Source organism: Pipistrellus hanaki (genome assembly GCF_964339955.1).
Source record: "Pipistrellus hanaki genome assembly, chromosome: 9".
In the NCBI taxonomy this organism is placed as follows: domain Eukaryota; kingdom Metazoa; phylum Chordata; class Mammalia; order Chiroptera; family Vespertilionidae; genus Pipistrellus; species Pipistrellus hanaki.
In genome coordinates, this window is record NC_140511.1 from 76,199,558 (window position 1) to 76,211,919 (window position 12,362).

At 65.3% G+C, this 12,362-nt stretch overlaps 1 protein-coding gene across 2 annotated transcripts; it reads right to left on the reverse strand.

Annotated features, from left to right (window-relative positions):
- Positions 1–161: 161 nt before the first annotated feature.
- On the reverse strand, positions 162–8,103 carry SLC15A3 (solute carrier family 15 member 3). Of its 2 annotated transcripts, XM_084893648.1 has the most exons (8): positions 7,497–8,082; positions 5,052–5,341; positions 4,647–4,773; positions 3,698–3,808; positions 2,581–2,749; positions 1,330–1,488; positions 694–849; positions 162–325 (listed from the first exon to the last, which is right to left on the reverse strand). In XM_084893648.1, exons 1-8 carry the CDS (start codon positions 8,028–8,030, stop codon positions 171–173), a joined length of 1,701 nt encoding a protein of 566 aa, XP_084749774.1. In that variant the 5' UTR covers positions 8,031–8,082; the 3' UTR covers positions 162–170. The 2 variants fall into 2 exon arrangements, with proteins under 2 accessions (XP_084749774.1, XP_084749775.1); XM_084893649.1 differs by lacking the exons at positions 162–325; positions 694–849; positions 1,330–1,488; positions 2,581–2,749 and adding an exon at positions 2,951–3,599 and having other exon boundaries at positions 7,497–8,103.
- Between the last annotated feature and the right edge of the window lie 4,259 nt (positions 8,104–12,362).

A 12,362-nucleotide genomic window follows, 5' to 3' on the forward strand; every position in this document is an offset into this window, starting at 1 on the left:
GCCCCTCCGCCACAGGCCTGCCCAGGCCTCTGCCGGCTCCCGGCGTGGTCGCGGTCGGAGGAAGGGCTCAGCCCCTTATTTATGGAACGTCTGATGTGGGCACAGAATAAAGGAGGGAGCCCGCAGGCTGCGCTGTCTGTCTGTGTCCGGGGAAGCAGCGGGTGGGGGTGTCAGCCCCGGTCCCTGTCCGGGCCGCTCTGGGTGTCGGGGCCGCGCGCTGCCCTCTCATAGCGGCGGGAGATCCACACGAACAGCAGCGCGGCCGCCACCTGGATGCCGGCCAGCAGGAAGAAGTAGCGGTCCATCCGGCAGTTGTTGATGTTCCCTGGGGAGAGGGAGGCCGGCATTGGGGCAGGTGGCGTGGCCAGGGGGCGGGTGGAAAGGCTCTGGGCGGGTGGCCCCCTGCACCTGGCCGCCTGCTCTTTCCCGGACTGAAAACAGCTCAGGGCACGCGGCCCCGCCATCGAGCGGGCGAGTTCCAGCGGCAGGAAGGCACCGGGAGGCCCCCCGAGTTCCATGCTTCCCTTTGACAGTTGGGGAAACTGAGGCCCCAGGGGGGCAGGCCTTGCTGGGGTGGTTGGCCAACTTCAGCGAGAGCCGCGTTCTCTGAGCCCAGCCCACTGTGTGTCAGCCCTTGGCCGGCCACCTCCTTCCCAAGCCTCCCTCCGCCCCCGCTCCCAGGGGCCCACTCACCCTGGTCCTCCGGGCAGTGCAGCCAGCCCCTGGGCAGGGACAGCAGAGCCACCAGGCCGGAGCCCAGCAGCGAGCCCACCCCCGACAGGGAGAAGAAGATGCCCATGATGGCGCCCTGCATGGAGCGCGGGGCCTCCGAGTAGGCGAACTCCAGGCCTGCAGAGGAGAGAGGGCTGAGGGAGGTGGCCAGGCCCCGCCCACTGGACCCCCGCCCCCAGCCGGCCCTCCCTGGCTTTCCCTAGATGCCCAGCACAAACACCCCGAGGTCACTTCCACAGCACCCCCTGGGCTTGCTGTCCCCCCACCCGCCTCCCCCTGCGCCTGCCGCTGAGTGGGCCTGCCCTGAGCGCTCGGCTCCCTGCCCCGCCTGGGGGAGGCAGACATAATGGCATTGTTACAGCCCCGTGCCCTGTGCGGGATGGGTGACGGTGACCAGAGGGAGGGCCGTGCCTCGGACGGGGCACTGGAGAGGGAGGGAGATGGCACTTAGGCTCACAATTGAAGGGGAAACACGAGTTCGCTTTCCGTCTGAGGGAACAGCCGTGGGGACATGCGGAAAGTCCAAATGGGAGTGTCTTATTCACCTCAAATCCCTGTGAACCCCCACTGGGTGCACGCAGGGAAGGGGCCGGGTACCTGGGATGCTGGCAAACATCTCGCTGATGCCGATGAGCAGGTACTGAGGGGTCTGCCACCAGATGGACAGGGGTGCCGCGTAGTACACGCTGTCCCCGATCTGCTGGGATACCGTCTGGTTGTGGTGGATGTATTCTAAACGCTTCATCTCCAGGAATCCTGGGTGGGAGAGACGGGGACTCCAGCCAGGCCCACTCCAGGCCGCCTAGCCCCTGGCAGAGCGTGGCACCCCCTGGGCCCTCGCTGCGTAGCCAGAGACTGACTGGGCAGCAGGCGGGGGAGAGAGGACTGGCCTAGGGGGTGTGTGTGTATCAAGATTTGGGTTCCAACTCTTCCCCTTTTTGCCTTGGCCGCTAGGAAGCTCAGAGCTAGGCTTGGCACTGAATCAGAGGGACAGCTCTTGTTCATCGAGAGCCCCTTGTGTGCGAGGCATTTAATACACATCCTAGCAAGTGAGGAAAGACAGATTTGGGTTAAGCCACCCGCCCAGAGGCACACAGCTGATAAGACATCGGGCTGGATCTGAGCCTCCGGGTGCGGTTTCAAAGCTGGCCCACTTTCCGGGGTATCGCGTGTCTCCCCTCCCGCAGTCTCCTTCCCCTTCGCGGCTCAGGAGGCAGCGTGTGGAGTTGGTTCCCGTTCTGGCCCCGCCACAGACTAGGGTGTAACCGGGCCAGTCCCTTCACCTGGCGGACAGCCAGTTCCCCGACGCAGCAGGGAGAGCTGAGGTGCCCGTGTGGCTGCGAGGGCCAGACAGGACCAAGTGCTCCAAGCACATGGCTCGCAGGAACCCATCCCGTTCATGGATTGCCCTGGCTCCCCGTGTGAGCCCGGCAGGGGCCGGCTCTCTGCGGACTCCCTGTCCTCTGACCTGCACACGCTCCCGAGTGGCTGCACCCCCGGGCAGAGCCTGCCCCCTTCTCCCCCTGCTCCGGGTGGATGACTCTGTTTTAAAGACGAAGCTCAGAGGCTCTGAGACACCTGGAGGTCATTAGGTGACCAGTGGCGCCAGCATGGAAGGCTGCCTTACCGGAGCCTTTTGAATAGAGGCTTCAAATTCTTTTGAAATGGAAGAAGGAAGAGAATAAATAAATACTTAAAAAACACATGTTCCCCCGGTGCTGCTGCGAGGGGACCTCGGTGGGGGGACACCTGGCCCAGGCCCGGCTTCAGCATCAGCCGCAGGAGCTGGCCGCGCCCCGCCCCAGCCCAGACCACCGCCCTCGCCCTCCCAGCCCACAGGCTGCACACCTGCCACGAGCACCGAGGCAAAGCTGAAGCACATGCCCAGCACCATCTTCTGCAGGGCCGAGGGCAGCAGCTGGCGCCGCAGCAGCCAGGGGTCCAGCAGGCGGTCCTTCACGGGCACCAGGACCAGCAGCACCACCACGTTGGCCAGGAGGAGCCAGGCCTCCGGGATCTGGGCATGAGGGAGCCAAGAGAGGCAGCTGGCAGGCCGAGACCAGGACCCCAGACCAACCCATTTCCAGCGCCCCTACCCGCCCCCTGCTCCGGGAGGCACACTCCTCAGCTGTGTAACTAGGGGTGGGGTTGGGTCACGGTGACAAACAGGTTCCTCTAACTTCTACCTGCTGGTAGCAACTGCCTGCAACATTTACCAGCTCAGTATAAAGAATGCCAGGATTGGTTAGTGATGTCTGCCACCTGCAACATTCACAGCTCAGCATAAAGAATGTGAGGATTGCCGAAACCAGTTTGGCTCAGTGGATAGAGCATCAGCCTGTGGACTGAAGGGTCCCAGGTTTGATTCCGGTCAAGGGCACATACATTGGTTGTGGGCACATTTCCAGTGGGAGGTGTGCAGGAGGCAGCTGTTCGATGTTTCTCTCTCATTGATGTTTCTAGCTCTCTATCCCTCTCCCTTCCTCTCTATAAGAAAGCAATAAAAAATATTTTAAAAAAAAGGAAAAAAAAGAATGTGAGGATTGATTAATGATGTCTGGCTCAAGCAGCCAATGGGATAGGGTGGCTGATATGCCATTCCCCTGCCAGCTCTGCAGGCCTTTCGTTTTTGGTCTGAGATGCCACGGGCTGGTTAGGAAAATCCTAGTGACAGGCAGGGTCCCGGGAGGGAGAGGAGGAGCTGAGGGGGGACGAACCGGGCAGTGAGCCGGCTCAGAGCAGCAGGGGGGGGAGGGGGGATGCACTGGCCTGAACTCTTTGGAGCAGTGGGGCATCCTGGCAGGGTGGCCGGGCGGTGGCACAATCCGCCCACCTTCCAGGTGCCTTTCCCGTGCCCCGAGGGCACCCTGCCGTGGGGCGAGGGGGGTGCAGAGGCCCATTCACTCCCTCCTCGTTAGGGGGAGCCCGGCCTGGCCTGCCCGGGCAGCACCCACCACGCCCTCACCTTGTAGCTGCCGACCGGGGCTCCCAGCGCCGCCGAGCTGTTGCTGGGGTAGTTTGGGAAAATGTTCGGGATGTGGAGGTGAAGACCTTGGAGGACATACGTGGATTGCATCTGCGAGAGAGACGGAGGTGGAGCGGGCAGAGTGGCCGCCTCACCCAGCTGGACTCCCGGCTCCGGGGCAGGCACGGCAGCTGGCAGGGCGCCAGGCAGGGTCACCCCCGCCGCGGGGACAGTGACCTCCCGCCCACCTTTCCTCAGGAGCAGGCTTGGCCCGGGGGTCGCGAGGGCAGCTCCTTCGCAAAGCGGAGCATACACGTGCTCACGCACACACCTGCCACCTTTGCCATGTGGCGAGGCGAGAGGCAGAGGCCAGTGTCCTCTGAGCGGCTGATTTCGGGAGACTCGCCCCCCGCAGCCCCTTTCATGGTCTGGGGTGGGACTCGGGGGTCTGTATTTTTTATTTATCTATTTTTTTTGGGGGGTCTGTATATTTTATTTTTATTACTTGGGGGGGTCTGTATTTTTTATTTATTTATGTTTTTTTTTGGGGGGGGTCTGTATATTTTTATTTATTTTTTATTTTTTGGGGTCTGTATATTTTGTTTATTTTTATTTCTTGGGGGGGTCTGTATTTTTTTAAAAACCCCGTGGGGACACTGAGGCGCAGCCAGGAAGGAACCATACTCTGCACTGAGCTCGCCCCTAGCTGGCTGTGGGGTCTGGGGCTCCGACGCCAAGTCCGGGGAAGCTGACGGCGAGCCCTCAGCCTCTGTCCGCGCTCTCATTCGCCAGAGAGACGGTCTCCGGTCTCCGGGCGCCTCGTGTCTCCCCGGGGGAGGGGCTGGCTGAGGACCCATGCCCGCTGCTCACTCCACTGCCCCGGGCTTCTCCGGTGAGGGGGAACCGCGAGGGGCCTGGGAGCCGTCCCCAGAGCCAGGGCCGTGCTCACCTGGAAGTACACCATCCAGTAGGGCACCAGGGTCACCATGACAGGCAGGAGCCTCACCAGCCCCCGGAAGTTGGCGATGTCCTGCTCGGGGGAGGCGCCAGGCTGGGGCGGCCTCAGCTCAGGGTCTCTGTGGGCAGCGGACAAGGTGGGAGTGTCATGCCTGCACCGTGGTACCGGCTTCCCCTCCTAACTTATCCCTCCCCCTGTCCTCGGTGACCACAGCCCCCCTCCGGCGCCACCCCACTCCGCTCCACCATTAGTGCGTCACCAGCCCCGAGGCGGCCCGGCCCCTGAGATCGGTCCCCCTAAAGGGCTGCCAGGATGTGTTGCAGCCGGGCGAGGACATGACGGGACCAGCAAGGCGATTCTCCAGGCTCGATCGACCCTCAGCCAGGGCCCCCTCACCTGGCAGAGTGTGGGCGCCACAGCCGGGGGCAGCAGTGCTGGAGAGCGAGCCTGAGCATGGACGACACCTGGCTGCCCTCGGGGGGCTTGGTGACGAAGACGGGGGTGGCGAAGAGGAAGACGAAGAAGGCCAGGCTCACGCAGCCCACGGGGAGGCTGTACCCCAGCAGGAAGCCCACGTTCTGCTGCACGAAGGCCACCACCAGCAGCGCCAGCACCGCGCCCGCGTTGATGCTCCAGTAGAACCAGTTAAAGAAGCGGCGGCTGGCGTGGCGGCCAAGTCCCAGCACCTGCCGGGCGGGGGTGAGAGGGTGAGGGCCCCTGAGGGCCCGGGCACCCGCCGCAGCTCCATCCCTGGGCCCGCACACCCTCTCCCTGAGTGTGTGGGTGGCAGCCGGTTACTGCTGCCGCACAGCGCCCAGAGCAGATGTCCCTCTGCCACCTGCTCCTCTCTGGGCGACACGTCCCTTTGTCTCTGGCTGAGCACCCCACACTAGCGCCCACTTTATACCCAGAAAAATGCCAACCTAGCCCTCAGTCTGCCCACGCGCTGAAGCGTGATGCACGCATGTTACTGCGGGGCGGGCAGGGGCTCCCCGAGCCCTCGCCGCTGGCGGTGGCAGAGTTTTCACGGTGGCCCGTCCCCCGATCCTCTCTCGCCCCCCGCTGGTCTGGCCCAGCCGGACGGGGCGGGGCGGCACCTCAGGGAGGCAGACACAGCCCCCAGGTGGGAGGGAGTGGAAATGAGGCCCCCAGCCGGGCGGAGGGCTGCGACTCTTCAGCCAGGATTCGAATCGATCCCACAGTCAGGCCCAGGCCCCTGGGCTGCGGGCCGGGTCCCCGCACTGGCGCCTCCGCCCGCCCAGACCCTGGTCCCAGATGCCTGCTCAGCAGTCTGGGCACGGCCTGGGCACCTCCATTTCTAAGAGCTGTGAGGCCCGGAGGCCTCCCTCTGGATAAACGGTTCTGTTCGCTGTTAACCCCTCACCGGCTCAGGGACCCCCACCTCCGACACCGTTGCTCTCCTGTCAGGCTTTGCTGTCTGCAGCCGCAAGGGGCCGGGGGGCGAGGGGGGGGGAGAGGGGGAAGGAAGAGGGGGAGGGGAGAGAAGGGGGAATGGGGGAGGGAGAAGGGAGGAAGGAGGAGGAGGGAGGGGAGAGGAAGAGGGGTAAGGGGGGAGGGGGGAGGGAGAAAGGAGGAGAGGTGAGGGAAGGAAGAGGGAGGAGGGCGGAGGGAGGAGGGAAGGAGGATGGGAAAGGAGAGGAGGAGAGGGGAGGGAGGGAGACAGGATGGCTGAGGCCCTCTGGAGGCTGACGAGGGAAGCGCACCGGTTAGCCACACCTGGGGGGTCTGGGAGGCCAATGAGAATTAAGGGAAGAGGAGTTCCTGTCGACGGGCTCAGAAAAGGTCAGGGCTGCTCTGGGGGCACCGAGTGTCCTTGTCAGAGGGACCGCCAGGCTGATGGGCATGCCCGTGGCAAGGCCCTGGGGACAGCTGTGCGGGATGGGGTGCTGCTGGGTGAGGGATTCCCTGAGAGAGGCCCCTTCGATGGCAGATGCGCAGCTGAAGGCGGGTGGAGAGGGGGCAGCAGGACAAGCCGTCAGCGCCATGCCGGGTTAAACCCTGGACCATCGGCCGGTTGTCCCCTCGGTTGAGGCCGAGTCTTTGCCGGGCGGCGGCGGCGGTCACATTCTGCCCGCGTCCTGCGTCTGCGTTCGCTCGTGAACGCCCGTGGCTGTTCCAGTCGAGCTCCACGTTATTTAAATCATCGCCCAACACCCGCTGAGCAGAGCGATTAAAACACGGCCCCGCGGAGGGCACCTCGCATCCGGGGAGTCAGTGTTACTGGGTGTCTCCTGCCCGCTCCGTCCAGAGGCCTAGGGAAGGCTCGGAGCGGAGACACCTGCCCGAGGGGCCTGGCGAGTGAGTGGCAGCGCTGGGGTGGCACCAGGTGGCCCCGCTCCACCTCGGGCACAGCTGGCGGGAGGGCCCTGACCCCCAGACCCTGCGCCACAGGAAGGCGGGGCTCACGGGAGGCCTGGGGTCCACCACCCCGCCCGCTCCTGGGCCTGCCCTCTCTGTGACCTGTTCAGGGCGATGAATGTCCGGAGACCTCACTGTCCCCATCTGTGAAATGGGCACAACAGCACCACCTGCCGCCTGGCTGGTCAAGAGGGTGAGCTGAGCTGAAACACCCAGATGCACCCAGAGAAAGACGGACAGCTGTGGGCTAAGGACCACTGTCCGGTGTGCTGTTAGAGTGAGCACCCCTTCACCCAGTTCTTTCAAACAAGGAAACTGGGCCCGGATTGGGGAAGTGGTTTGTTTGCTGGAGGTCACCCCGGGAGCCAGGCCTCCCGACCCCTGGGTCTCTGCCCAGGCCCCGGCGTTCCCTCCCGCTGCCCGCCCCCCCCCCCCCCCGCCGGGCCCCCTGCGGCCACTCACCTGGTCGGCCCCGAAGGAGGTGAGGTTGCTGCGGACGGAGCTGGCGGCCAGGGCGAGCAGCAGCAGGCACGCGTACAGGGTGGGCGCGCAGTACGGGGCGGGCGCGGGGCGCGGGCAGCCGGGCGCGGGGCAGGCGGGCGTGACGGGCGCCTGGGGCACCTCCCCGCAGAAGGAGCGGCGGCCGTCGGGCAGGGCGGTGGCGGCCAGCAGGCCGCCGGCCGCCAGGTAGAGCAGCAGGCTGAGCGCCACGGCGCGGAAGCGGCCCAGGTACACGTCGGCCAGCCAGCCGCCCACGGGCGCCAGCAGGTAGGAGGCGCCCAGGAAGACCAGTGCCGCCCGGGACGCCTGCTCGCCCGCCCAGAGGAGGCTGCCGTTGAGGTAGAGCACCAGGTTGCCCGCCACGCCGAAGAAGGCCGCCCGCTCCAGCGCCTGCACCAGCAGCACCGCGCCCGCCGCCGCCCGCCGCCGCCCCGGCCTCGGCCCGCCCGCCAGCAGCGCCCGGCGCTCCCCGCGCCCCCGCGGCTCCCCGGGCATCCCGCTGCCTCTGCCGCGCCCCCGAGACCCGTTCCCTTCCTCCCCCGCCGGCCCCTCTGATCTCTCCCTGGCTGCTCGCTCCCCCACCTGCACCCCTCCGCCTCCCCCCTCTCCCTGTCCTCTCTCCCCGCCGCCTCTGCTGCCCCCGTGTCCTCTCCCCTCTCCTCCCCCACCCCCAATCTTCCTTCTCGCTCCCCTTCCTCCCTCCTCCCACCTCCCCTTCCTCCTCCTCAGTGGGTCTCCCCTCTCGGCTGCCCTTCTCAGCTGTGCCCCGTCCCTTGGGACTGACACTGGGCCCCCCTCTGGGGAGGGCCTTCCCCCAGGGCCCCCTCTGCCGTCCCCTCAGCTGCCTCGACCTCCCCCCGGCCTCTGTCCAGCCTCTGCGCCCGAGGACCCGTCCCCTCGCTCCTTCCCCTTCCCCGAGGGGGCGGCTGCGTCACGCGGTCTGCGGGCGGGCATCAGGAGAAGTGAAAGCCTGGGTCCGGGTCCCAGCCGCCAGCTTTCTAAAAATTTCCCTCTGGCCTGCCTGCCCCGCCCCCCAGCCGGGAGGACCGCGGCCCATTTTCAGTTTCAGTTTCCCGGCCCCACTCCAGCGCATCCTCTCGCAGCCGCCGTCCCTGTCCCGTCCCTGTCCCCGCTAGAATGAGGGACTGCGCGGCCCTGGGCCCTGGGCCCGGGTCCCACCCCCCACTCGGCGAACCGGAGAGGGCGGCCGGTGAGGGGGGAGGAGGGTTTTGGGAACTAACTGAGCTAGGGGAACCCTTGTCCGCCCCAGGGACAGGGAAGCTCTCAAAATGCAGTTCGGATTGTGCAAGTGCCCGGCCAGGAAGGAAGTCGCCAACCCCAGGGCGAGGGTGACGCCTTCGGTGCCCACAGACAGGCTGAGATTGAATTGAGAGGGGCCGGACCTCAGACGGAGTCAGAACCAGGCCTCACACTGCCCTGCTCCGAGCCTGCAATTCCCCCCCGCCCCCGGGGTCAGAGCCAGCCCTCCCCCACCAACACCCCCCACCCCTCCCGAGACTGACCGCTGCCCTCCTCCAGCCTCCTGCAGCCCTGGCCCCCATGTCCAGCCACATTGCCTTCTCTCTGCCCCCCCCCGCCCCCCGAGACTGACCGCTGCCCTCCTCCAGCCTCCCTGCAGCCCTGGCCGCCCAGGTCCAGCCACATTGCCTTCTCTCTGCCCCCCCCCCCGCCCCCCGAGACTGACCGCTGCCCTCCTCCAGCTTCCCTGCAGCCCTGGCCCCCAGGTCCAGCCTCCCTGCAGCCCTGGCCCCCAGGTCCGGCCACACTGCCTTCTCTCTGCCCCCCCCCCCGCCCCCCGAGACTGACCGCTGCCCTCCTCCAGCCTCCTGCAGCCCTGGCCCCCCAGGTCCAGCCACACTGCCTTCTCTCTGCCCCCCCCCGCCCCCCGAGACTGACCGCTGCCCTCCTCCAGCCTCCCTGCAGCCCTGGCCCCCCAGGTCCAGCCACACTGCCTTCTCTCTGCCCCCCCCGCCCCCCGAGACTGACCGCTGCCCTCCTCCAGCCTCCTGCAGCCCTGGCCCCCCAGGTCCAGCCACACTGCCTTCTCTCTGCCCTGTCCCCAACGGGCTGCGCTGCTTCCTGCCTCAGGGCCTTTGCACGGCGGCTGCTGCTCTGTATTTAGGTTTCAGCTGAGATGCCTGGTTTTCAGAGACCCCCCCGTCCCCATCCTAAGCAGCTCTGGATGGATTCTGGCACCTTCTCTCTGCCCAGTTGTCCTGATTTCATGGCTCCAGGGCGCACAGGGGTCCTCCAGTGGCTGGCTTCCTTCCTCCCAGCAGGGCAGACCCACGTTCTGTGGGGTCTTGTCATACGTTTCTCTTTGGGACTTTATCTTTTTAGAGCAGTTTTCCATTTACACCAACACTGAGAGGAAGACACCAAGATTTCCCACGCACCCCTGCGCCCACACGCGCTCAGCCTCCCCCTGTCAGCGTCCCTCCCCGGGGGTGCAGCTTCTTCTCCCATCATCCCTCACCACAGCACGCCTGATGCGGGCATTGGACAGAGGTGTGGTGACCGTATCCATGGTAACGTCATCCCGGCACCTCCACCGCCCCAGTGACCCTCTGCTCTGCTGGCCTCTCCCACCCTGACCCCCGACCCCCAGCCTCCCCCGTCCTCACCGCAGCCCCCGGCCCGTCCACCGGCTCGCTGGCTTTGCCTTTTTGGGAGCGGCTCCAGTAGAGTCCTTCCAGAGGCCTCCTTCCCGCGTGGCCCTGTGCGTCCCGCGTCCTCCGTGTCTTCCTGGCCTGAGAGCTCATTTCTTTCTTTCTTTTTTAAAACATATTTTTATGGATTTCACAGAGGAAGGGAGGAGGGAGAGAGAGATAGAAACATTGATGAGAGAGAATCATGGATCGGCTGCCTCCTGCACGCCCCCCAATGGGGAATCGAGCCCACAACCCAAGCAGGTGCCCTTGAGTGGAATCGAACCCGGGACTCCCAGTCCGCAGGCCAACGCTCTGCCCACTGAGCCACACCAGCCAGGGCTGTTACCCTTTTGGAGGGGGTAAGAAGCCCCGCGGTGACCGATGGGACAAGCCCCTGCAGGGTCAGGCGTCATGCAGGTGACCGAGCGGGCAGAGCTGTCCGGAGCCTCTGGGTCAGCTGCTGCGGACAGGGACTGGGCTCTGGGGGAGGGGGGCGGGCCGGCCCCCAGCTCGCCCGCCGGTCCAGCCCCGCCGATGCGGCCCCTCTGCGGAGGAGGCTTGGGGTGGCCAGGGCGTGGTGACAGATGCACATCACATTGGACACGGCTCTGTGCTCCCTGCCACTCCGGGACCCGGGTCCGGCCAATGGGAGCTCAGCGGCTGCGGGAGGGAAGCCCGGAGGACAGTGTGGGCCGCAGAGGAAAGCACCCGGGGAGGGGAGCAGGGCGTCCGCCTTCTGGCCAGCCGCCGGCCCCGAGCTGTGCGGGAGAGGAAGCAGCATCCTGAAGGAGACGTGGCTGCAACAGGCCCGCTGTGACACGGATGGCCGGTGTGGGGGCCGGAGAGGGGAGGGGCGGGGAGGCCCTGACCACAGCCCACAGACACGGGCCCAGACTGCGTTGGCCACACGGCGTGAAGTGCATGTTCTTGTTTTTAATTAAAAGACACACGTGTACAGAGGGACAGCAGGTCCGCGGGTTCCGTCGGAGACCCGCTCCTTCGGCCGACGTAATGCTGTTTCCCCATCGTCAGAACACCCTCCACAGCACCTCCGTCCCTCACACGGGGCAGACACAGCAGGAATGGTGGCACAGTGAAAAAAATTTAGAAGAAAGATAATTCCTGACCTTTACTGTGGCAAATAAATAGTAAAAAACATACAGCACATACGTACAGACGTGGAAATGACAGAACTTTTTTATTCATTTATAAACAAATGGGAGATGGCGATGTAACCACAAAACAACTTATGTCGGGCCTGACATAACCCGAGGACGGCCTGTGCATGTATTTACTGATCGCAGAGAGGAAGGGAGAGGGGGAGAGAGCTAGAAACGTCAGTGATGAGAGAGGACCACGGATCCGCTGCCTCCTGCACGCCCCCCGAGGGGGATCAATCCCGCAACCCGGGCCTGTGCCCTGACCGGGAATCGAACCCTGACCTCCTGCTACAGAGCCACACCACCCGGGCTGTTTTTTAATTTAAAAAATGGTTTAAACTTAGTGATCTCCTTGTAAGTTCAGACACAGTCACATAAAAATTTAGATTTCTGGCTGCTCTTGAACTTGGGAGGGGGCGCAGGGGCCACCAGGTGCTGTTTTGTAGTCACGTCCCTGCCCCATCGCCCTGGCCATGCGGTCACTGTCGGCGCTGAGCACGCATAGCCTCCTGGCAATTCCACCAGGGGCGGCCCCCTCGGTGCGGCCCCCGCGGTGCGTCCGAGCTGTGTCCCAGGCCCCCCAAGGCCTGCCTCACACCATCAGGGTTTCTCTCACACCTGCCCCCCCCACCCCCCCGCACCTGTTGGGGTCCTGGCCTGGGAACAGGTGGAAACAACAACGGGGAGCCGCCCGGATGGAAGCATCACGGCCCCGGTGCCAGGAGGACGGAGCCCTGGCCGCTCGGACGCCTGCGCAGGCCCGCCCACGGCTTTCTGCACGGGGCCTCCAGACCCACCCGGGAGGGACCAGCAGGCCGTGGGTGGGCAGCAGTGGCGGCCGGAATAAGCTGGGGGTTTCAGGATGAGTCACACGGTTGGGGGCCGCCCGGACCACAGCGTAACAGTGGTCGCCAAGGCGATGAGATGACGGTCGTGGTTCCTCTCCCTGACTTTCCAGGTTCCTCCAATGTGGCTGAGGCGCCCATGACCACACG